This window comes from Vicia villosa, unplaced genomic scaffold (assembly GCF_029867415.1).
Source record: "Vicia villosa cultivar HV-30 ecotype Madison, WI unplaced genomic scaffold, Vvil1.0 ctg.000162F_1_1_2_unsc, whole genome shotgun sequence".
Classification (NCBI taxonomy): domain Eukaryota; kingdom Viridiplantae; phylum Streptophyta; class Magnoliopsida; order Fabales; family Fabaceae; genus Vicia; species Vicia villosa.
This window is the reverse complement of record NW_026705045.1, coordinates 102220-125001: the sequence shown is the minus strand read 5'-3', so window position 1 is coordinate 125001 and position 22782 is coordinate 102220. Positions and strand designations below refer to the sequence as shown.

Here is a 22782-nt window from a genome sequence, read left to right as displayed (position 1 = left end):
GAAAGTCTCCTTGGACATGAAGCACACCTTGAAAGGTTCAAGAAATTATCTCTGCCTTAAGTAAAACTTGCATCATCCACTAGTCCTTCTCTTGATCACAATGCAAATTCCATCTCCTCTGATTTTGATGACATCCAAGTCAGAAACTCTGATGACATCCTATGAGTTCATTAACGAGAGGTAGCAAGTCTCATCGTGGTGGTCATGGTGGTAGAGGACGTGGTAGTCATTGTTCCATTCAATGTCAGGTTTGCCATAAATTTGGTCATGATGCTTCCATTTGTTTCAATCACTTCAAAAGAGATTACATGTCACATGCACCTCTAGCTCAAAGCTCACAGGGTAATTCCTATAACCCTAACTCTTATAGCTCTCCTTGGTCTTCTGCTAGCATACAAACTCCATCCACTGGTAGCTACTGACATTCATCCATGCCTTGTTAGCCAGCTACATTCTCCATGCCTACCGTCGCTAATTACTCTCAATCTCCCATGATGCCTTCTATTACTAGTGCCCCCCCAACCCAGGCCAGAGGCAATGATGGCCAACTCTGATTCTGGAAGTTCAGTGAATTGGTACTTTGATTCAAGTACATCTCACCAGTCACCTCCAATGAACATCCAACATTCGTCACCTTTTGAAGGTCCTAATGAGATTATCACAGGCAATGGCCAAGGTTTGTCTGTCCTTTCAACTGGTTCCTCAAAATTCAACCCTAATTTCTCTCAATTTCCCATGATGCTTTTTATGAGTGGTGCCCCCTAACGCAAGCCAGAGGCAATGATGGCCAACTCTGATTCTGCAAGTGCAGTGAATTGGCACCTTGATTCAGGTGCATCTCACCATGTCACCTCCTATGAAGCCCGGACTCGGACACGGACATCCAACAATTGTCACCTTTTAGAGGACCTAATGAGATTAATCATAGGCAATTGGCCAAAGTTTGTCTGTCCTTTCAACTGGTTCCACAAAATTCAATTCTTCTTTAAACACCAAATTTCAGTTAGTTTGAAATAATCCATTACACGTTCCAACTATCACCATAAATCTACTAAGTGTTAGTCCGTTTGCCAAAAACAGTTAACTCTACTTTGAATTCCATCCTAATCGATGTTTTGTTAAATGTCTGACTTCCGATGAGATTTTTCTCAAAGGATGGCTTGAAAGGGATGGCCTCTACAATTTCCTATCCTGCTCAGTCAAACTGGACTAGAATTTCTACTTCTACCAGTCTGATTATAATACATCAACAGAAAATGTTATTTCTTTTTCCACCTGGCATTCTAGGCTTGGACATCCAAGTGTGGATGTTCAACACCTTGAACTAAAATCTTCCAATATTCCCTTCAATAATAAAAGCACATGTGATTTTTGCATTTATTGTTGTCTAGGTAAATCTCATAGATACTTTTTATAATTCTAGTTGTCCAGGTAAATCTCATAGATACTATCTCACTCTTATATCACCATTTACACAACGTTTTGAACTAGTCTATATAGTAATATATGGGGCTTTGCACCTTTCACATCCATCATTGATTCTTCTATTATATCACCTTCATCGATGTACACACCAGATTTACATGAGTTTACCAAATAAAAAGAAAGTCGGATGTTCTCACTACAATTCAATTTTCAACAATTCAAAACAATGGTTGCAACTCAACTCCCCCTTCAAACTGCCTGGGTGGAGAATTCAAACCTTTAAACCTTTTACTCGATTCCAGAATCAGCAGGGTGTCCTACATCACCTTATATGCCCATATACTCATCACTGAAATGTAGTACCTTGTAACTAACTGTCTACCATATATAGAAACAATTATAAGCAACCTAACAAACTGACTGACATGTGTGAGTCAGTGCTAGCCCATGACCTACTAAAACAGGTTGTCGGAAAGATCTATAAATAGATCCAACTCAGTTGTAATAAATAATTCAATCAATAACAGAATATTTCACATAGAATCCAAGAGAATCATGGGCAATATTGAGAATTCCAACAGATGGTAGTGTTGCTGTCATAGTGCAGTACACAACTCCACTTGAATGTTAACATGAAAATGGCATGAGAAACATGGAGAACATTAAAGTAAATACCTTCCGGGCCTGTTCTTCTTTTATCTTGGCTACACGAATTTTCTCTGTTGATTGTTCTATTTTCTTCCTCAAATGTTCAAGTGCTTAAAGTATGCACCATGTAGAAAAGAAAAGTCATTTCACCATAACAACCTTTTTAAACTTATAACGGAAGGAGCAACAATAATTTTCACAAACCTGATTTTTTGGGCCCGGCTGTAAGTTTCATCTCAAGCGTGAGATTCGCAAGCTCACGCTCCACATTGCGGATTTTTGAATAGTTTTCTTGAATATATCTGTAAATAATAATAAATAACAATTACAAAAGAGACTAAGGTGATGAGTATAGTTACTTGATTGGATGCAAAGGGTTCTCAGGGGCAACAAATAGAGGTCTCATTCTATATTAACAATACTACAAAAAAGCATCTACTTTTACTTGTCTCTGTAACTCATAGGAATAATTGCTCCGACTTTAAAAAATTGAATCCCCAAAATAGATACAAGTTCCGTATAGATAAACTAACTAACTGATTAGCTTTAAACACAAGTCACATATCTCACTCCGTGTTCTACATAATTTATACTAAATTACAACTTCAAAACAGTAAAATCAAGAAATAAAAAGCACACACTGCTTTCTATATTCCATGCTATACATTCTACCAGTAGAAACCAGAGTAGTCAATCTTGGTTAGCACCGCGGAGTGGCTGGCCCCCAAAATGAGATAACGGGATAGCATTTAGCAGGATAACCGCTATTTGATCATTTTTTTGACAAATTACATGAGTAATAACTAAAAACATATTTTGAATGTAAACTTAAACAAATAACTTTAAAAACCCCTAAAATATTTACAAATCAAAGTACAAGACTTAATTAAAAAATACACTCAAAATAACTTTTAAATTTAAGGGGTGATTTTGGTTTTTCATAGGGGAAAAGGATAGCGGGACAGAAACCGCTCCGAGATGGCAACCGCTCCGCCCCTGCTACCCGCTATGCTGCTATAGTGTTCTGCACCGTTAAGGCTCTTCCCATAGCACCCGGCCTCTGCTCTGCACCGCTATAGCTGGATGCCACACTATTGGCTGCTATTGACTACTCTGCTAGAAACTTTGTAGTGCATCATAAACATGGATCACGAGTGTTACCACCACATAACAATGAAATTGATTGCAACGACCATAATATTATAAACTCATTACTTGCACTTCAAGTTTAATGAAAATATCAAATTCTATAAAAAAAAATGTCATTGCTTTTTTATCCTTCATGAATCTAATTGAATCTTTCACAAAAATGCCATAAGCAAGGTTTTCAAAAACAGTCCGTGACAAAAAAAAAGGCCACGACAAAACAGTATCAGCACAGTCCGATACCGATGATCGCCATTTTTATGTTAAAGAACAGATTGCGGTTAATTCGCAACATATAACGACCGAAATCGCAAAAGGCTTTACAGGCTTTACACAGCGACAGTTATTTAAAACCTTGGTGATAAGTGCAGGCACATTTTAAAAGTTCATAATGCAGCACAAGTTCATTGAACATAAATAGACAGAGAAGTTACTTCTGCAATTGAAGCTGCTCCTCTTCGATGATCTGCAACAAAATCAGAACAAAACCAATGAAAAACTATACAGTTACAAATTCAAAAAGAAGATGTGATAACAGAGAGAGAAATAGAACCCTCTCGGTATAGCCGATGACGGAAGCTTCTCTAGCAAGACCATCAGGTCCAATCTCAGGGCGAAGCGAAGGGTTGTTAGAAGCCATTAAGGAACTAGATCAATAGCATTACAAAACTCCGTCGCGTGTCACCGTCAGTGCCGTCGCTGTGGGAACCAGGTTCGACCGTCTTCGCCGACGTCCGGTTCGAAAAAGAGCGGTTTGATTTGAAGATCCGAACCGAAAGGGAAAACGGAGTGTGATGGCGATGGTGTTGTGGTTAAAGTTTAGTTAGTTGTTGTAGATGGACGATTTTGTCCTTCTCCGTAGATCACACCTCCTTTTCCCAACTTGCACTTGCACGCACGTTACGCAGCATGAAAATCATACACGACTTTGCATTTTTCTTGTTTCGTATAATTTTATTTTGTGCCAACTACTAATCAATTATGGAAAATGAGTTTCGTATTAGTATACACCCAACATTCTCTTCGCCTAAATATTTTTATTAAAAAAAACTAGCCTTAAAAAAAAAAAGAGAACATTCAGAACACAAATCATCTTGGTGTAGATATGAAACTAAAAATCAATTTTACTAAATTCACAAAAGCCGTCAATATTCCAGTTTATCTCAAGTTAACGTAACAATGGCTACAAAGTATTTTCAGTCTACCTTCCCACAAAAGACGTCAATGTTTTGGTTGACCTCGAATATGTGGGTCTGCCTTCCTACAAAAGGCGTCAATGTTCCTGTTAACATCAATTTAGCGTCACGACGGTTACAAAGTATTATGAGTCTGCCTACTCACAAAAGTCGTCAATGTTCCAGTTGACATCAAGTTAGCGTCATGAAGGCTACAAAGTATCGGTCAGCGACACGATGGTTACAAAGTATTATGGGACTGCCTTCTCACAAAAGGCGTCAATGTTTCAATTGACATCAAGTTAGCGTCACGAAGGCTACAAAGTATCGATCACTTTTGGTGTGAGAGCTCATTGCAACTTTATTTTTTACAAAAGACATCTTGTTGGGTTGAGGAGTATACATGCTTTATATATACTACCATTGATCTCGATTCTAAAAATGTAAGACTATTTTGTTCGAAATAGGTTTTCACATTAAAAAAACTCAACATCCTACAACCATCATGTCACATTTGCATTGGCACTATACAAAGTCTTCGGTCAAAAGTAATAGGCATGTGATGTGATTCATGTGAACTTCAGATCATTATCCAAATCTGTGTGTAGTTAGTTTACAAAAAAGAACAAAGATATTTCTCATTTCTTCAATTTTCTATATTGTACATATTTGGTTTATCACAGATCATAATCTGATTCTGAACACTAATCTGTGTGCTCAGCTGCTATGTATAACTATAAGCCATAGCTTGAGACAGCAACTCAAGTTGAACTTATTATGTAACGGAAAAAATACAGCCTCAACAACAATGATACAAAATAAGCTCAGCATTACCCAAGCTTATAGCTTAAAAAACAAACACTACATTTTATAACAGAAGAACTGTTGATAGTGTTGCTATTTTGCATTGAATTGCATGACAGCCTCTTTTGTAGGTAGTGCAGGAATTGCCCCTCTATCTGTCACCGTGATCGCGCCACATACATTGGCGAAATATAGCGCTTTTTGGAGACGCTCCTCGTCCTGCCACATAAAATAACTTCATTAACTCCAAACATTCTCAACTTTTTCAGAATCAACAACTGGAATGTCTAAAAGATTCTGAATTACCTTGAAAATACTAGGGTCAGAAGCTATCTTGTAGAGAATCCCGCTAACAAACGCGTCGCCAGCACCAGTTGTGTCAACAGGTTTAACTTTTACACCTCCGACTTTTCCCTTAAAATCCTGCACACAAATTTAGCAATCACTAATGGTCGAACGCTGGTTACTTGCACTACAATCCGCAGACCCTTCCGTAACAATTAGAAGCTTACCTTGGTGTAATATCTACAACCCTCGGACCCTTCGGTAACAATTAGAAGCTTGAGATTAGGATGAAAAAGCTTGTTCAATACAACATTATCGTCATAAGGATCATCACCACCAGTCAAAAAAGTAATCTCATCTTCGCTGACCTGCAATACATAGGAAATGCTGGAAGGCTTTATTCTCAAAGCAAAACAGAAAAATAAAAATCTAGCCAAATGAAATTTACCTTTATGACATCGGCTAGATCCCATATGCTCATTATACCGTCCCGAGCAGCCTCGGCTGACGGCCATAGAGCTAATCTCAAATTCGGATCATATGAGAGAATGCAATCGGAGTCTCTAGCAATTCTCAAGGCAGCGAGATGAGCTGATTTGATTGGCTCGTCAATCAAACTGATGGAACCATAATGGAATATTTTAGCCTGCAATCAAAATTAAAAGCATACACAGACTTAAGCCAAAGGTTCTTTAGCCACGTAATATAAATAGACACAGAAATTCAATTCAAGACACCTTCTCAATGAGGTTGTGATCAAGCTCAGACTCGCGCAGAAGCATATCAGCACTAGGATTTCGGAAAAACAAGAACTCGCGTTCGCCATCAGCTCTAAGTGTAACAAAAGCCAATGCGGTTCTTGCAATAGAATCATACCGCATGCCAGATGTATCAACGTTATTTTGCTTTAAAATATCGGCTAACATATAACCAAATTCATCTGCTCCAACCTAAAACAAAGACAGTAATCGATTTCATATAACCTAACACATTACAGATTTCTTAAATACCAAGATTTGAACAAATCAAACATATAAGTCCTGGAGAATGTAACGGAAAACCAAATAATCCTTTAGATAAAAAGGCATAGATGATAGATATACACCTTGCCTATAAACGCAGACGAACCCCCCAACCTAGAAATGCCAACTGCGACATTCGCAGGAGCACCACCAGGAGCTTTTTTGAAAGCAGGCGCTTCAGCTAGAGACACACCACCTACCGTTGGCACGAAATCTATCAACAACTCACCAAAACAAACAACCAGTCCACTTGTTTCATCACATCCTTCTGTCATGCAATCGTCAGATTTACCTGCAAACATAGTAGCCTTTCAATCAACATGAATTCAGGCCTCAGAAAATTTTACTGCAGAAAACTAAACTAAATAGGACAGATTCATACATTAAATAGTATTAAATCCCTAGAAAAAAAAAAAAAGAATCATTTCACATGAACACCACTACTACCAACCATGATGACCTTCACATGGAATTGGTGATGAGACAAACCAAACCAGTTTGTGAGCTAGATCACAACTAAATTTTGAAAACTTTGACCCATTTACAAAACTTTATCATTCACATGTTCTGTTCATCAACTAACAAGCAACCTCAATACATAATCATTTTTTTGCAACAGTTCATAAACTTATGAATCAAATTTGATTCAAGAACATGATGACCTCATTAAAATCATGTACTTTCTAACTACCCATTTCTTCTCCAAATCACAAAAGTGCAAGCATCACAACCCATAAGCTAAAAACGCATTCAAACGCTATAAAAAAGGGGATAACAAAATCACCAATCCAAGACAGTGAAACAAATGGAATAAAAACAGAAACCCATTATCAGAAAAATCTCAAAGATGCAATCTTTAGCTCAAAAAACCAAGTTTCAACGCAGATAAAGAATATTGCAAAACAAGAACAGTTTGAAAAAGAAAGATGAAAAACCTGAGGGGGTAAATTGAGCCATGGGGTTGAATTTGGAAGCAAGAAACAGAGTGTTGCAGTTCAATAGTTTAGAGTTTACACAGAAAAGGAAGAGATGATGCAATGCAATACAATGCGTGTAAGAGAAAAATCAGTTGCTTTTAAAGAATGGAAATTTGTATTTTTGTCTTGAAAAGGGAAGATTCTAGCATGTGAGGTTGGAAACATCAAACCTGGATGAGTATTTTTTTTAGAATACTCCCTCCTTTTAAAGATTCTTATATTGACGGAATAAATTGAGACAAGAGAAATATACAGACTAAAAAATCGATTATTTGATAATCTTTTTCTTATAATATACTCTACTTAGTACGTCGGTGGAATGGTTGGATAAGAATGGTTAATCTTTTAAGTTTATGAAATTGTAATTTTGTTGTTTAAATTAATAAATATTAGTCAATTTAGTCACTTTCTAAATTTAACACCATAAGTTTAAAAAATTTAGGTTTGTTGTAATGTATGCTAAGAGTATTCAAGTATTCAAGATGATATGCATCGATTTGAATTTGCAAGGAGGTTATGTTTTAACATTTAGAATGAAGTTTAGATATAAACTAGTGTATTTGGTCATGCGGTCAATAAATTTGAGTTTGAATGAATTGATTTTATAAAATTGATTTGGTATAAAAGTGAGTTGAAGATAAAGTGATTTAAATTTGAATAAATTTTTACAAAAGTGAGTTTAACAAAAAATTTCAATGTAAAAATCATATTTAACTTTAAAAGATACAAATCATGACTTTAAATAGAATCAATTTAAAAATCATATTTAAATATAAAAGATACAAATCATGACTTCAAATAGAATCAACTTTACTCGAAAGAAATTAAATATATTAAAATCAAAATCAATTATATGCACCCAGAATCAAGGTGTAAATAGTAATTATTTGTGGCTAGCTATTATGATTAAAGCACTAAGAGTTCAATCTAAAGGACTAGTCCAATTAGGGGTGGGAATAGGCCAGGCCGGCCTACAGGGGCCTATAGCCTAGCCTACTTAAGGCCAGGCCAGACCAGACCTATTTGATAAAAAGGCCAGGCTTGGGCTTTTTTAAAAGCCTATTTAATAAAATAGGCGAGGCCTAGGCTAGTAAAAAAGCCTATAAAGCCTTGTAGGCCGGCCTATATTTTCATATATATTAAAATTAGTCTAAATAGGTTGGCCTATATATACATATATATTAGAAAAGTGTTAAATAGATTGGTCTATATATGCATATATATTAGAAAAAAATGTTAAATAGGTCGGTCTAAATGTTCATATACATGCGACCTATAAGGCTTCTTAAGTAATATGAATTAATTGAAAACATTAATAAGAAAAAGGCTTTTAAATAGGCTTTCAGGCCAGGGCAGGCTTTTAAAAAGGTCAGGCCAGGCTGAGAAAACGAGCCTATAGTAGGCCATAGGCCAGGCTCAGGCCTTGTAACTTTATCGTAGGCCAGGCTCAGGCCTTATAAAGCCTAGCCTAGCCTAGCCTATTCCCACACCTAAGTCCAATAAGTGAAATAAGTTCATGCTTAAATATTGTTAAACATTTGGGGGTTACTTTTTCCACTCTTATATGTGTTCCTCCACTATCGTAAAAAGTCTCAACTGCTCCTAGCGTCCGGAGATGCATCTCTCTACGTATGGATGACAATGGACAGGGTTTGGGCAGAGTACTATAGTACCCGCCCCCATACCTGCAATTTGAAAAATCCTCATCCACGAACCCATATCTGTGTGGGCACCAAAGTTTGTACCATCAAGCATACCTTATGTGTACCTAAGTACCCACACTCATCCCCGTTTATCCGCAATTTTTATAAAAAATAGTCGATCAATTATAATTTATCATGTTATTTTAAATTTTTTCAACAAAATTTTAAAAAAATCAAGAATGTTATCATTGAGTTAAGAAACAAATAAACATTTATATTAGGCTTAAATGCACTTATGGTCTCCTTATTTTCAAGTTTTTAAAGATTTGGTCCTTCCATTTTAAAATTCAATTAAAAAACTTAGGTAAGGACCAAAAATTTATTTAACCCTTTTATAAATTATTAATAGCTTGAACTATTTGGACCAAGAGCCGAAAATCTTTAGCAATAGTCCAATAGCCCAATATGCTTAGGGTTCTTTTTAATACATATGTTTAAATAAGCTATATAAACCATGAATATAACTCTAATAAAATCGATGTGGGACTAACATTATATACGTAATGCTATTTTGTTGTCAGTAAGCAATGTTATTATTTATATTCTCAGTTTCTACACTTGTGTGTTATAGTTTCCACAACATTTTCTCACTGTTTTTTTGACAAAGACAGTTGTTGTTTCAGTTCTTGCAACTTACTTTCATATTGCTCTTTGATAAATGCAATTCTCAATGACTCCTGCATACCATTTGGTTGTCCTTCATTTCCTCTTTTGTCACGAGCATTAAGACACTCAGTTTCAGCTCTGTCTTTCAGTTCATTCAAATGAATAGACAAATTCTTGAACTCCTTTGTTTTAAGAACATGTTCCGAGAGCCTTATCAGTTCATTATCTGATTGTTTCAGTGAAGTAATTGAAGTTTCCAATTCATTCAATTTTCCTTGGAGAACTATACATTTGACTTCAGCTTCTACATTTGATAACAATAGTCCTGCCCCATCTCTACACATATTTTCCAACAATTGCTCCAGCCTTACAACCTCAAGCCGACACTCGTTTTCACACAAGTAAGAAGAATTGCAAACATTTTCTGTCCTACTCTTGTGTTCCTTAAGATCTGATATTGTTACACTATTTTAACCCATTTGTGCTCTACACTGCTAACTCAGACTTTAGGTACTAAACACTCGTGGACAGCATTCTTCACTACCTCCTCAGTCCGTCCATTCTCCATGCATCCACCAATAACAACATTCTATGTAGCTTCATCTGTTTTAATTTGACTCCATCTCTGCTCATCTGCGAAAACAGCAAGAAGTGCATTGCAAACTAACACATTTTCTATCACCCCATGTCTCACTGCAAATCCATGAATCGCTTAACCCGATTTCAAATCTTTTAATTTCGAGCACACAGACAAAATGCTAGACACAGTTAACATAGCAATAGGACAACGAGGTCCAAGTAACCACATATCTATGGGAGGATAATGTTGAAATCAAAGTTGAACAAGTTGTGCGGTCTAGTTAAAGAATATTGTCGAGCAGTTGGTGGGTACACTTGAAATCTCGGACATTTAAAGCTGCCCTGAGGAGTCTGGGACCATGGTGAGAAGGGATGATGGTGGGGAGAGAGGCTGAGAGGGAGAAATGCAAGAACATGAAGTAGACATTTTGTACGTTGATTTTGTCTTCGGGTGATTATTAAGTTAAACGGTTAAATGTGTACCTAAACCAAACTAAACTACTATCTCTTTTATCAAGTGCATATGTAAAAACTTTTGTAAGTCTCACATCAATTAGTTTCCAAAAAAATTAAATGTTTATATAGCTTAAACATACAAGGGATATTGCTCAAGTTATTGAGATTTTGGTCAAAATAGTTCATTTCAATAATTTTCATGTTTAAATTAATCAAATATTACATTAAAATGAAATTTAAAAAACTATTGATAATTTTTAAAATAAAAAATAATTAATTTAATTAAAAATGATATAAAATCTGATGCAGTGTTATTGTAACAGTGCCACGTCATTAATAAGGGCGCCCTGATAGTAAAATTGGAAGGGGACCATGAAAACCCCAAATGAAATAAAGTTTAGGGATGATTTTTAAAATGGGGGGACTAAAACCTAAAAAACTTGAAAATAGGGGGGGCCAAAAGTGCATTTAAACATTTATATTAAAATGAATACAAGTTTAATAGTGATGTATTTAATAAAATTGATAAATTAACATGTGTACATAATATTAAAGTAAAATCATATAAATATATGTTATGTGGGTATGGGGTGAGGTGGGTACTAAGGTAGGTACTCGCTCATACCCACTTATTTTACTGTACAATTACCCGAGTTCATGCCCATATCTATTTTTGAAGATTTTTACCCTATCTGTTATGGGTATTTTTTAGGGTACCCACCGAGAATGCATAAAATTGTCATCCATATCTACTCGCACCTTTTTAAGCCATTTCTCAGAGCAAATTGAAGAGGCATCATATTATGCCAAAATTTAATATATAGATGCATCTGCGTATGCGTAAAAGGTAAGTTCGAAGATGCATCTCTGTAAATATCATTTATTCAAAAATTAGTGGGTGGTCCAGAGTTGCATCTTCGGACGCTTTTGTTTCATATCCTCGCGTTAGACCATTCTCACTCCCTCCTTCTTCATTTTCAAAAAAGTTCTTAAAAAAAATATTCGAGCTCTCACACTCATTCATGATTCTCATCCATTAATTAAAGGTTATATACCATTGAAGCTCTTTCTCCTCCTTTCAAGCATCACGTATATTCAAGCTTCTCTTTCTCAACCATTTAATTTGGTAAGTTTTTCAAAATTCTTTCTCGTTTTATGTTTTGATTTATAGTTAGTTGTTAATGCTACATTAGTTGTTTAAGGTGCAATATATAATAATGGAGACGAAATAGGTAGAATACAAGGACATGCATTGACATTTTTTTGGAGGGTTAGGGCAGCAATGGTGTTTTATTATGGCTGAGAATTGTAGTTTTATCCGGAGATGCATCTCCAAATTTTCCCAGTGCCATTTTTTGAGATGTATCTCTAGATTTTTCTCAGGCTAAAATTTTGTTAGTTTTATGGATTTTGAGGATTTGTCCTCACATGTTATTTTTATCCGCGTTGTTTGTAATGTAGGGGCAATGGTTGAAAATAACCTTAATAGAATTAGACTCGGCCATGTGTCTCAAACTGCATTGGTATGACGTGAGAGGGCCACATCCAGGACCACGAGGCCACGAGACGATGATAGCTCATTTGATAGTTCGGAGCTCCGAGATTCCTAACCATTTGGTTGTGCTTCACGTAATCACCTCTCTCAACCATCTAGTTTTGGAACAACTTATTGTATGACATTTTCATGATTGAGTATTATTTTTTTTCATTATTAAGTACAATGTTTGAATCAATTAATGTATTTATTTTCCTTCTAATTCATGGCATAAAATGACCTAAAATATACTGGACTTAAATGACCTAAAATATGTGTGCCTAAGAAAATATCAAATTTAGTGAATAAAAACAAAACAATTAAGTACAGAGGGTAATTCAGAGATGCATCTCCGAATACACCCAAATAATATACAAAGATTCATCTTCGAACCATATTTTGTTCAAAATGAGGTGGATCTCAGAAAAACAAAGTTTGGTGTGATTTTGGATGCATCCGAGGATGCTTCTCCAAATGCGTGAAGGGCAATTTTGGATTTCAGAGGTGTGGGGTGCACCCATAAGTGTAGAAAGAGTAATCCCCTAAACATTTTTATTTACTCAATGTGGGAATCTTAAAATGTCATACCTTTTAAGAATCGATGTTTACTGTAGACTTTGACTCTACAAACAATGACATAATGGAGCCTTTTTCCATTTTCACAGTTTCATTCATCTATTAATATGTAAGCGAGCACTTTAATCTATGTAGAAGTATGTCTTAAAACCTTTGAGTGATGAAGACAAAGAAAATATATTTCGATATTATTAGAAATAAAAAATCCGAAAAATAAAGAGAATATAAATGGATGATGTCGGAGTCGTAGGGTTAGGTCTGGCGGGTGGCGGATCTGATAACACGAAAATGTATCGTTTATTTGGCTCGATTTACATCAATTATTTCACCGTTTTAATTTAATTATATTACATGATATTATTATTATGCTGGTATTTTCATTGTTTCAGATTAATTAGGTTATTTGAAGATCGATTGAGAAAAGGAAAGAAATCGAGAAGAAATCATTCAAAAATCCAAAGAAATGGAAGGAGATATAAAGAGCAAAAGAGGGGTGTTGAAGAAGTAGAACAAACTACAAGATGAAGGCCCAAGAACGAAGTGGAAGCCCACCTCACAAGTGAAGGCGCCCCTCCAAAGCCCAAACAAATTGTGGGCCACATCACAAGAAGGAGACGTCCGTCTCCATTCACCTTGGCACGTGAGACCCCCGTCTCAAGACCCTTTTCAACAGGAGACGTCCGTCTCCAATCATAAATAATTCAGCCCACCCACTTGAGGCGCCCGTCTCAGTCAAGGCCCATTTTCTCCTCGTTCTCGGTCAAGTCCATGATTTTCTCAACTTCTCCTATATTTCCTCACACGTTAACATTTTCTCAACCACCAAATGAAGTCACTAAGTCCACTCACCCATGATTTTTTCAACTTCTCCCACCATGATCTCCACTATCTCCACTACCACTCACGTGATAACTTCCAACAAATTCCCACTATATAAAGAGGGGAGTATTCACGTAAAAGGGATTGGACCATGCTTTGTCCCAGCCACAGTTACTTTCGTCTAGTTTTCCTATTTTCAATTCCAGCATTACTTTTCCTGCATTGAAGCTTATTTCCATTTATTATTCTTTTTCTCTTTTCATAGTTTCAGGCAGATATTTATTTTCTCACAATAGTTTCTACACCGGAAACTATTGTGTAGTTTTTACTGGATCTAACCTTACACTAGATCATAGTATTTTATTTCATTGTTTTTATTATTATTTGATCGAAGAATTTATCAAAGAACAATCCAACCGACTTGTGGTGGAAGTTCGAGTACTTGAAGATCTAAAGATTTTATTCCAAATTTATATTATTCAGGTTTTTTATTTACCACATTTATTTCTTGTATGATTATAAATTGCATTCAAATTAATATGTCTGGATTTATAAACCGAATCTATTTTTGCATGTTTAACCGTATCAATATGTCTGGCTAATTTATTTAAGATATCGGTATGTAAACTAATTTAACCGTAGGGATCCGAAATAAATTGGCTTAAATATGTTTTATTAAAAATCACTCGTTTCTGGTTTTGTGTCTAATTTAATTTGCTAAAGTTCTAAAATCAACAGAGCAAGAGTTTGAGATTTCAGAACTGATAAAGGTGAAAATCAATAGAGCGAGAGTTTGAGATCTTTAATTGGATAGTAGACATAGAACATTAGATTTAAGGACAGCGAGAGCGTATTAAAACTAATTAGAATTTATTTATTTTCAAAAAGTGTTTTTAAACCCGACGCGGGACAGCGAGAGCGTACGTTAGGGAATACTAGCATGATCCGAGTCAACTGAGCGAGAGTTTGAGACTAGGAGATTTAAGTAAATAACTTCTTCATGAAATGATCATTTTATCAACTATGATGTTTCCAAAAAGATTTTCTAAATCTAATGGGATGGCGAGAGCATACATTACGAGTTAGGTTAGTAGTCTAAATCAACAGAGCGAGAGTTTGAGAGGAGGGCTTTTAAATGACATAGTTAATAAAGATTTTTGATTAAATGAGAACCATAGCCAATGGAACTTCGGATCACCTAAGTTAGACGAAATACATACTGATATCCGTTTATTATTATATTCTTAGAATTAAGATTTTAATTTTCCCTTTAGAAACAACCAAAATATCCATAGCCTTAGCTTTACATAGTAACTTTAGATAACGGTAGATCGATTTATAGTCCTTGTGGATTCGATATCTTTTAAAACTACACGACACGACTGTGCACTTGCAGTCTCCCGACTAATAGACACGTAAAGTCGCGATCAGGATCCAGTCCGGGTGATTTACAGGTATTCGGTTTGATTAGTTTCGTTTCCATATTCATTTCTTTATGTTAGAATGTTATAAATATTTTTCAATTAAGTTAGAGATACTCTAATACAAATAGAGATGCTTTTAATATATTCTAAATCAACAGAAATTATATTATAATATATTTATAATATTCTAAATTAGTATAAAAGATGTTATAAAATATTTATAATATTTTTTACTCTAACACATGGATTATGTATGTATGGATTATGTATGTGCTTGTTAGAGATCTATTGGATTATAATAATTAATAATTATAAATATGTACTATATCATTTTTGTCTTGGCAATCTTCAAAAGTTTAGAGCTGAAGACAAAGAGAAAGATTAGGAATCATCGGTAAACTTAGACAGACAATGGTTGAAATTCTTTGAAGTTCTTGGAATTCTGGCAACCTTTTGAGGTATATAAAAGGATTGAGAAACACTTATAAACATATTGAATTTGTGTGATTCATATATGGAGTGTTCGAGAGATTGGAAAAAACTTGAGTAAAAAATAGGGTTTGTTCTTGGGTGACTATTCTAACACATCAGTTTTAATTTTAATATTATTAGTATCATTTTAATATTGTTAATATCATTTTAAATAATTAATTAAGTTTTGATGTGTTTTTATTTAATTAAATAAGCATTTTTTTAATCAGTGACTAGTTGAGTTTTTATTAAGAATTGGTTTCATATTTAAACTAATTCAGAATAATTAAAAAAATAGATGGTTTATGATTTTGGGGAGAAAACTAGAAATTAATTTAAAAAATAGAGTAACAAGGTAGAATAAAGGAGAGTTGGGGAGAAAGTTAGAATTATTTAAAATAAAAATTAAGTTTTTTTTTAAATAGAAGGGTTGGGAGAGAATTGAGGCAGTGTGTGTTTTTGGTGGAAAAGTCAAAAGAGAGAAAAACCTGGAAGGAGCTTTTGGAAAGAATAGAGAAGATAACTCCATAGATCATAGCATACATCAAAGAACTTATTGTGCTAGCATATGGTATGTTATTCATATATGCTCTTTCGATCTTATTACTTGGACACTGAGTTATACTTAGCTTGAATTGAGGATTTGTCGAAGTCGCGACAGTCTTTGAATTTGACATACCAAACTTGTCGAGAATCATCTGTAGGAATGTATCTTGAGATAAGCATAATCTCGACTGCTTTCTATCTCTCCAAATGTCAATCCCATGGATTCTGGTGGCAGTACCAAGATCCTTCATCTCGAACTCCTGTTCGAGCTCAGCCTTTACCATTAATACTTCCTCGACAATATCGTTGGCTATGAGGATATCATCCACATAAAGCAAAAAAATCAAAAGTGAACTTCCAAGTCGAAATTTGAAGTAAACACAGTGGTCGAACTGACTTCTAGTGAAACCTATGTGTGCCATGACGAAGGTTTTATTGAGCGTAAAATAAGAAGGCAATTTTAGAAAACACAAAATTAGACCTCACAATCCCTCAGATGACGATAGCTCCAATCACAAGGATATTCGTTTCGTCAAAGCAACCCCTTAGATGTTGGGAGCCTACAATCGCTAAGACATAGATTTTATAGCCCGTAAAATTAGTCTAATGGCCAATATTATTCCTGTCGCAATGCGAACGATCATTACAATCTCATAGTTCTACCAATCGAATAAGCAAATTACCACCAAATCTTATTGTCCTCTAGATGAATTCTCTTAATTCCGTAGACGGGAGAACATATTAAGTTCAAATATAGAGAATTACATTGAATCATATGTTTAGAGTAGAATTCTCTATAGAAATCTAATCTAAGGGGACTAACTATTCATCTTTAAGGGATACATCATTTTTACAATTGAAGAGCATATAATAAGACTTACAAAAATGAAGAGTAAGCTCGTAATATGACAATCTTCATTTTCATCGTCCCTTATAACTTGAAAATCAACTTAGACTCTCAAAACTCGAACTCTTATTTCTTTTACAAATTTTTTTATTTATAATTAAATTTCAAAATCAGTGCAATATATTTGTTCTATATGATAAATCAAATATATTATTCAATGAATACAAAAATAAACATTCTTTTATGGTTTTTTCTTTGGCCACCTCCCTATGGGGGGTCACCCCCAGCGAAAATCCCAAAATACCCCTGCTTCGGAAATGAACTTCCGAAGCGCTTTTTTATTTTAAAAAATTTCCTTAATTCGGAAGTGCATCTCCGAAAACACCCCATGGGGGGTGTCTTCGGAGATGAACTTCCGAAAACACCTCATGGGGGGTGTCTTCGGAAATGAACTTCCGAATTATGCAGAAACTGTGTTTTTTTTTATGTTTTTTCATAACAGTCTCGCATTTTAATTAAACGCAAACGCCAAATAAAATAAGCAATAGATAAACTGAAAATACTAATATGATAAATAAACAAAAAAAATACTAATCCGATGAAAATAATATATACAAACCGTAAAAAATAAAAATAGTGTGCTAAAGATACAATCCGATAACAAAAAATATATAAACCCGACCACTACTGGGTGTGCCTAAACCTCTCGCCCTGAGACCTCCTCTGCCGCGTGTATGTCGCCGCACGGTCCGCATCAAGGACGATCATATCCATCACCGCGACTGCCTCTGGACCGCCCCGCTCCACGATACCTCGATCCAACGCGTCCCGCCCAATCATCGATATCCGCTGGCAGATCGGCATGAGATCAATGGCGTGATCATCCTCGGCCTGCTGGTTCTCCAGGATCTCCTCGTGTGCTGGCCTAGGAGCGCCGGGAATGTCGGGTCTCAGAAGAGGATGTGACACCCGGTAGAACCATGTGACGTATCCCTCCTCACTGTGTCAGTCCTGGGTGACCCGAGTGAGACGGTACTCCAGCGGTACCACATGATCCTCCCAATGCTCCCATATGGCAGTGAGCTGCACTCGGGTCACAGTGTCGGGAGCAGCCTCAAAGGGTGACCTGGGTATCCGCTGCACGAATCCGAACTGACGCATGCACCGCTCAAGAGGATATCGAACCATGATGCCGGTCCCGCATGCCAACCAGCCTGAATATAGAGCAATGTCGTCAAAGGGGACAATCTGAGTGTAGTCGACGAACGGCCTCCAGGTGACGTCGTCGTGCATCGTGCGGTCCAAGTACAGACGGTATGGTCCCACCGCATCGTTCCCCCTCTGGAGAGCGTATCTGGCGGCCCTGGGCATGGCGTCCACGTACGCAGGATCGATGTGAAAGCCGTGGATGCGGGAGAAGTAGGAGATGATCCAGCTCTGAAACAGAAACAAGATAATGTATTAAAATGAAATACGAAACATATATAAATAAATAAATACGATAATGTATTAAAATAAAACGTACCGTAAGCAGTGTGCAGGATCCGACCAACTGCCTCGTCCTCCAGTTGGAGGCCTCATTCAGCTTTTGGTAGAGATATGCCAGAGTAGCTGACCCCCAGTTCCACTGGTGAACGGTATCCAGGTCCATGAAATAGCGGAGGTAGGCCACGTCGACGTACCTGGCACTCTTGTCCACAAAGCATGCAGCGCCTACCACATGCATGTACCAGCACCGGAGAGCGCAGCCGCGGTGGTACTCCCTGAATAGGTCGTTATCCTCCTGCTCGGCCTCGGCCGCCGCGTCCAGGTGGAACTCAAAATAGATGCTCAGTGTAGTGAACCGGACATGAGGCCCACAAGTCGTGACGCACTCAAAGTGAGCAACCTCGTGCGGCAGGCCCAAATAGTGCATCATCCACTCAATGGCCTCGACCCTCTGGATCCTGGAGTGGTGCAACAGCGGCCCCCTAATAGGCAGATGGAGAAGACACTGGACGTCATGCAAGGTGATCGTCAACTCCCCCACCGGCAAGTGGAAAGAAGACGTCTCCTTGTGCCAGCGCTCCACAAATGCCCCCTGCATGCCGGTGCTGATGGTGGTGTACCCGGTCATGCAGAGCCCGCTAAGCCCTGAACCTCGCACATGGTCGTTAAACCACTGAGCTGCTGGTTTAAACAGACCGAAAATCTTCCTGGAGTGGTTCACCATTTTCAATGGCTCTCTCTCCTGTTACAAAAAAAACAAATAAGCGAGAAATAAACGGTAAAGTTATAAAAAATGGTGACAAATAAACGGCTAAGTTAAAAAAAATACCTCTCCCTCCCAGATCCGCCGAGCGACGTGATCCTGGTAGTGAATCAGCAGGGAAGTGTCAAAAGGCCCTCCCGGATAGCTATCCACCTCCTGCTCCTCCTGCTCCTCCTCCTCCCCGACTGGAGGGTCAACATCTGGTATGACCTCCTCCTCCTCCTCATCCTCATCCTCCTCCTCTCGCTGGCGGGAAGAAGATACCCGAGCCAGCCTACTCCTAGAGCCTGAAGCAGATGAACTCTCCACCAAGTCCTGTGGAACGTGCACACGGCGTCCCCGGCCCCGCCCGCGTGTCGACGCCTGCTGCGCCGCCGCCCGCTCGCGTCTAGCCGACGCAGTCTGGGACTCCCTGCCCTGTCTGATGCGTGCTGGCTGGTTGCCTGACATGTTCCTGTAAACAATCGAAATCGATTAATATGCGAGACAAATGAAAAAACAAAAAAAAATGCACTTCTGATACAGTTCGGAAGTTCATTTCCGAAACTGGGATGGAGGTGTTTTCGGAAATGAACTTCCGAAACACCCCTGCGCAGAGCTTTTCTGCAACCTACAATGGCAGACCCAAAAATCAAACTTTAAACCTATGTCTACACATTCTAAACATCCTAAATACCAGTACCAACCTAACCTAATACATATTTTCCTATTTGTAAACACCCTAATATCAATTTTAAGCATAAATCTAAAACTCAAAATGCTTACCGATTGAAGAGGTTGGAGTGCTTTTTAATGTAGTATAGGAAGCTTGTTGGAGCCTTTGATGTTGCCTTGGAAGTCTTTTAACAAAATTTCGCCTTTGGTGTTGTTTGATGTTGGATTAGGGTAAATGAATGGGGGAGGGGGGGTGTTCTGCTTAATCTGCAGAACGTGTCTTATTTCGGATGTTCATTTCCGAAATTGTGGTTTCGGAAATGAACTTCCGAAATAAGACAATTTTTTTAAAAAAAAGGCGCTTTCGGAGATGAACTTCCGAAAACACCTTTTTCATGCAGTTCGGAAGTTCATTTCCGAAGTCAGGGGTAGTTTGGGTTTTTCACCAGAGGTGAACTAGAAGGTTGGGAGGTTGGCAAAGAAATTTTCTTTCTTTTATAAATAGGATAAGATGAAGAAATAAGTAGTCAGAAAGAGAAGTTAATATGTACAACAAATTATTACATTGGATAACTTGGCTAGCTACATATACATAATGCATTTGAAGCCACATTGTCATGCTGAGAAGAAAAAGAAAAAAAGTCCCTATTATTATAAATTAAACCAAAAGGCTCTCATAAATTAGTGATTGTTTGAGACATATTTAAGGGATCTCAAGCCTTAGGTAAATGAAAATTCAAATATTCATCCATCCATTATTCTTGTTGCGACTACTCTGGCCTCTATCAGTCCTTGTATCTGTTGCCTGTCCTTTTGAAGCAGCTTGTTGGTGCCGAAACTGACTGTAACAAAATGTGTATGTATATTTTAATTAAAGGTTTTGCATGTTTATCATATGTTCGCAGATTATCAAACACCGACACAGTCACAAAGACATAAATATTAAATAAAACATTTCGATATCAATAACAATTTAAAAAATCAAATTAATTGAATGTAACCACATGTGTCTGTGTCTGGGTCGTGTTAGGATAGACACAAACACATGTCGGATGCCAAACATGCTTACTATTATAAGTGTCGGGCGCGCAACAAGTTTGTAGGTTTATATGAGATGGAAAAAGTACACACCTATATTCACACTCATTGACTTGTGCATCATGCAAATTTGTAATGATATTGTTGTTGTTGGAGATGGTTAAATCAGTAGAATAGGCACAAACATTGGTGCTTAAACCTCTTTCCTGGTGTAACAGTTTAGAAATTAATTAATTGCATACAAATTGATAAAAAGGGTCAAATAAAATAAATTATTCTAATCTTCTATAGAGCATTCCCTCAACTATATTGACATACCTTGGATTCTAATTGTTTATTAATCTCCTCCACTTTGTGCACCTACCATGTAAACAATAAGAATTATGGCTCAAAAATGAGTTAAATCAACTCAGTTGATAGTTGTGCAGACTGTAGAGAAATATGCAGAGTGTGAGTTTGAATCCAAATATAATCCTGAGATAATTGTATACCTCTTGGCGTAATTCATCAACTCGTGCCATCAGTTTCTGAATCTGCAATTAGAAGGCAAGATAAATACATCATTTATCCATTAAATGAGTGTATTTCATTTCAATTTTTAACAAGAGTTTGTGAAGTTTAATGAGACTGTATAGTAAAAATAAATACTTGGTGCTTTCGAGCTTGTGCAAGCGTTCTCTCTAGTTGTTTTTCTATATTCTGCAAATCTTTTATGCTTAGTGCACTGATTTCTTCTCCCAAAAAATTCCTTTAAAACAAAAACATCGAAAACAATATAAACTAGTTTAAATTCTAGTTATACACTTACAAAAAAATTGTTTGATCAGAAAGAATTAATACCTTTGAGTCTGGGCAAGAGATTCATGCTTAACTCTTAACATCAAAAGCTCCTCGTATAAACCCTGCAATGCACAATTAAGATAAATAAGCACTTTATTTATGAAAATGATCATCCATAGAAACACACGACACCCACACTGACAAATTGACACCAATAATAATTTGAAAAAATGAATAAATTTAAATCACAAAGTATTAGTGTAAGTTTAAGACACGGAACACATTTTTTCAAAGGTGTCGCCCTGTCGGTGCTACAAAGATGATCATAATCAAGCTTGTTAAGATGAGAAAAAAACGAGGAATTACCTGTGACTCATGTTCTTCCAAGTCACCATTCTCAGACAAATTGTTGAAGCAACATTGACGATACTTCTCAATGATTTTGTTCAAACTGATTACAAATATCAATAAATAATATGAAGAAAAAAATCAATATCCATGAAAAAAAACATCTAAATAAGATATATAGTTAGAAAAAAAAAGTGCGAATATAATAACAAGATATAGAAGGAGTGACTTACTCAGAGGAACTGTATTGAAAAAGCTTGCCAAGGCCTGAGAAGATGATAAGCGCAACTTCAGCATCACATAACACAGAAAGTTCAAATGCTTTCTTGAGCAAACCACTTCTTCTCTTTGAGAATGTAACTTGTCTATTGATCTTGTTCTGGATTCTCTCAAGAACAACCTTCCCTCTTCCCATTCTCTTTCTCTCTCACTCACTTCAACTGCACAAAACGACAGATATATAAATGAGTATCCTGATAGGGAAACATCGCATGTAGAAACAAAACTACTTTAATGTGGAGTAAACTGTCGTTAAATATGTGTTTAGGGTAAAAAAAGAAAACTGTAAATTAACTTATTTATATCATAATACTTGCTATAACAATATTATGAAGAACGTTATGTATAATATAATATACTAGGTGATAGTTTTCTGTATGAGTCATATC

The 22782-nt window shown here is 36.6% G+C and overlaps 3 protein-coding genes across 3 annotated transcripts; all 3 read right to left on the bottom strand.

Moving 5' to 3' along the window:
• Positions 1-32: 32 nt before the first annotated feature.
• LOC131624780 (uncharacterized) lies at positions 33-4186 on the bottom strand. Its single transcript, XM_058895697.1, has 4 exons — positions 3773-4186; positions 3654-3685; positions 2278-2375; positions 33-2183 (listed from the first exon to the last, which is right to left on the bottom strand). The coding sequence occupies exons 1-4, from the start codon at positions 3857-3859 to the stop codon at positions 2053-2055; spliced, it is 348 nt and encodes a 115-aa protein (XP_058751680.1). The 5' UTR covers positions 3860-4186; the 3' UTR covers positions 33-2052.
• Positions 4187-4962: 776 nt separating this feature from the next.
• Positions 4963-7744, bottom strand: LOC131624779 (probable fructokinase-7). Its single transcript, XM_058895696.1, has 7 exons — positions 7441-7744; positions 6589-6797; positions 6221-6433; positions 5932-6129; positions 5711-5851; positions 5505-5621; positions 4963-5417 (listed from the first exon to the last, which is right to left on the bottom strand). The coding sequence occupies exons 1-7, from the start codon at positions 7460-7462 to the stop codon at positions 5292-5294; spliced, it is 1026 nt and encodes a 341-aa protein (XP_058751679.1). The 5' UTR covers positions 7463-7744; the 3' UTR covers positions 4963-5291.
• Positions 7745-20460: 12716 nt separating this feature from the next.
• Positions 20461-22529, bottom strand: LOC131624775 (MADS-box transcription factor 17-like). Its single transcript, XM_058895691.1, has 8 exons — positions 22348-22529; positions 22133-22217; positions 21827-21888; positions 21635-21734; positions 21478-21519; positions 21305-21346; positions 21080-21192; positions 20461-20790 (listed from the first exon to the last, which is right to left on the bottom strand). The coding sequence occupies exons 1-8, from the start codon at positions 22527-22529 to the stop codon at positions 20685-20687; spliced, it is 732 nt and encodes a 243-aa protein (XP_058751674.1). The 3' UTR covers positions 20461-20684.
• Positions 22530-22782: the final 253 nt, after the last annotated feature.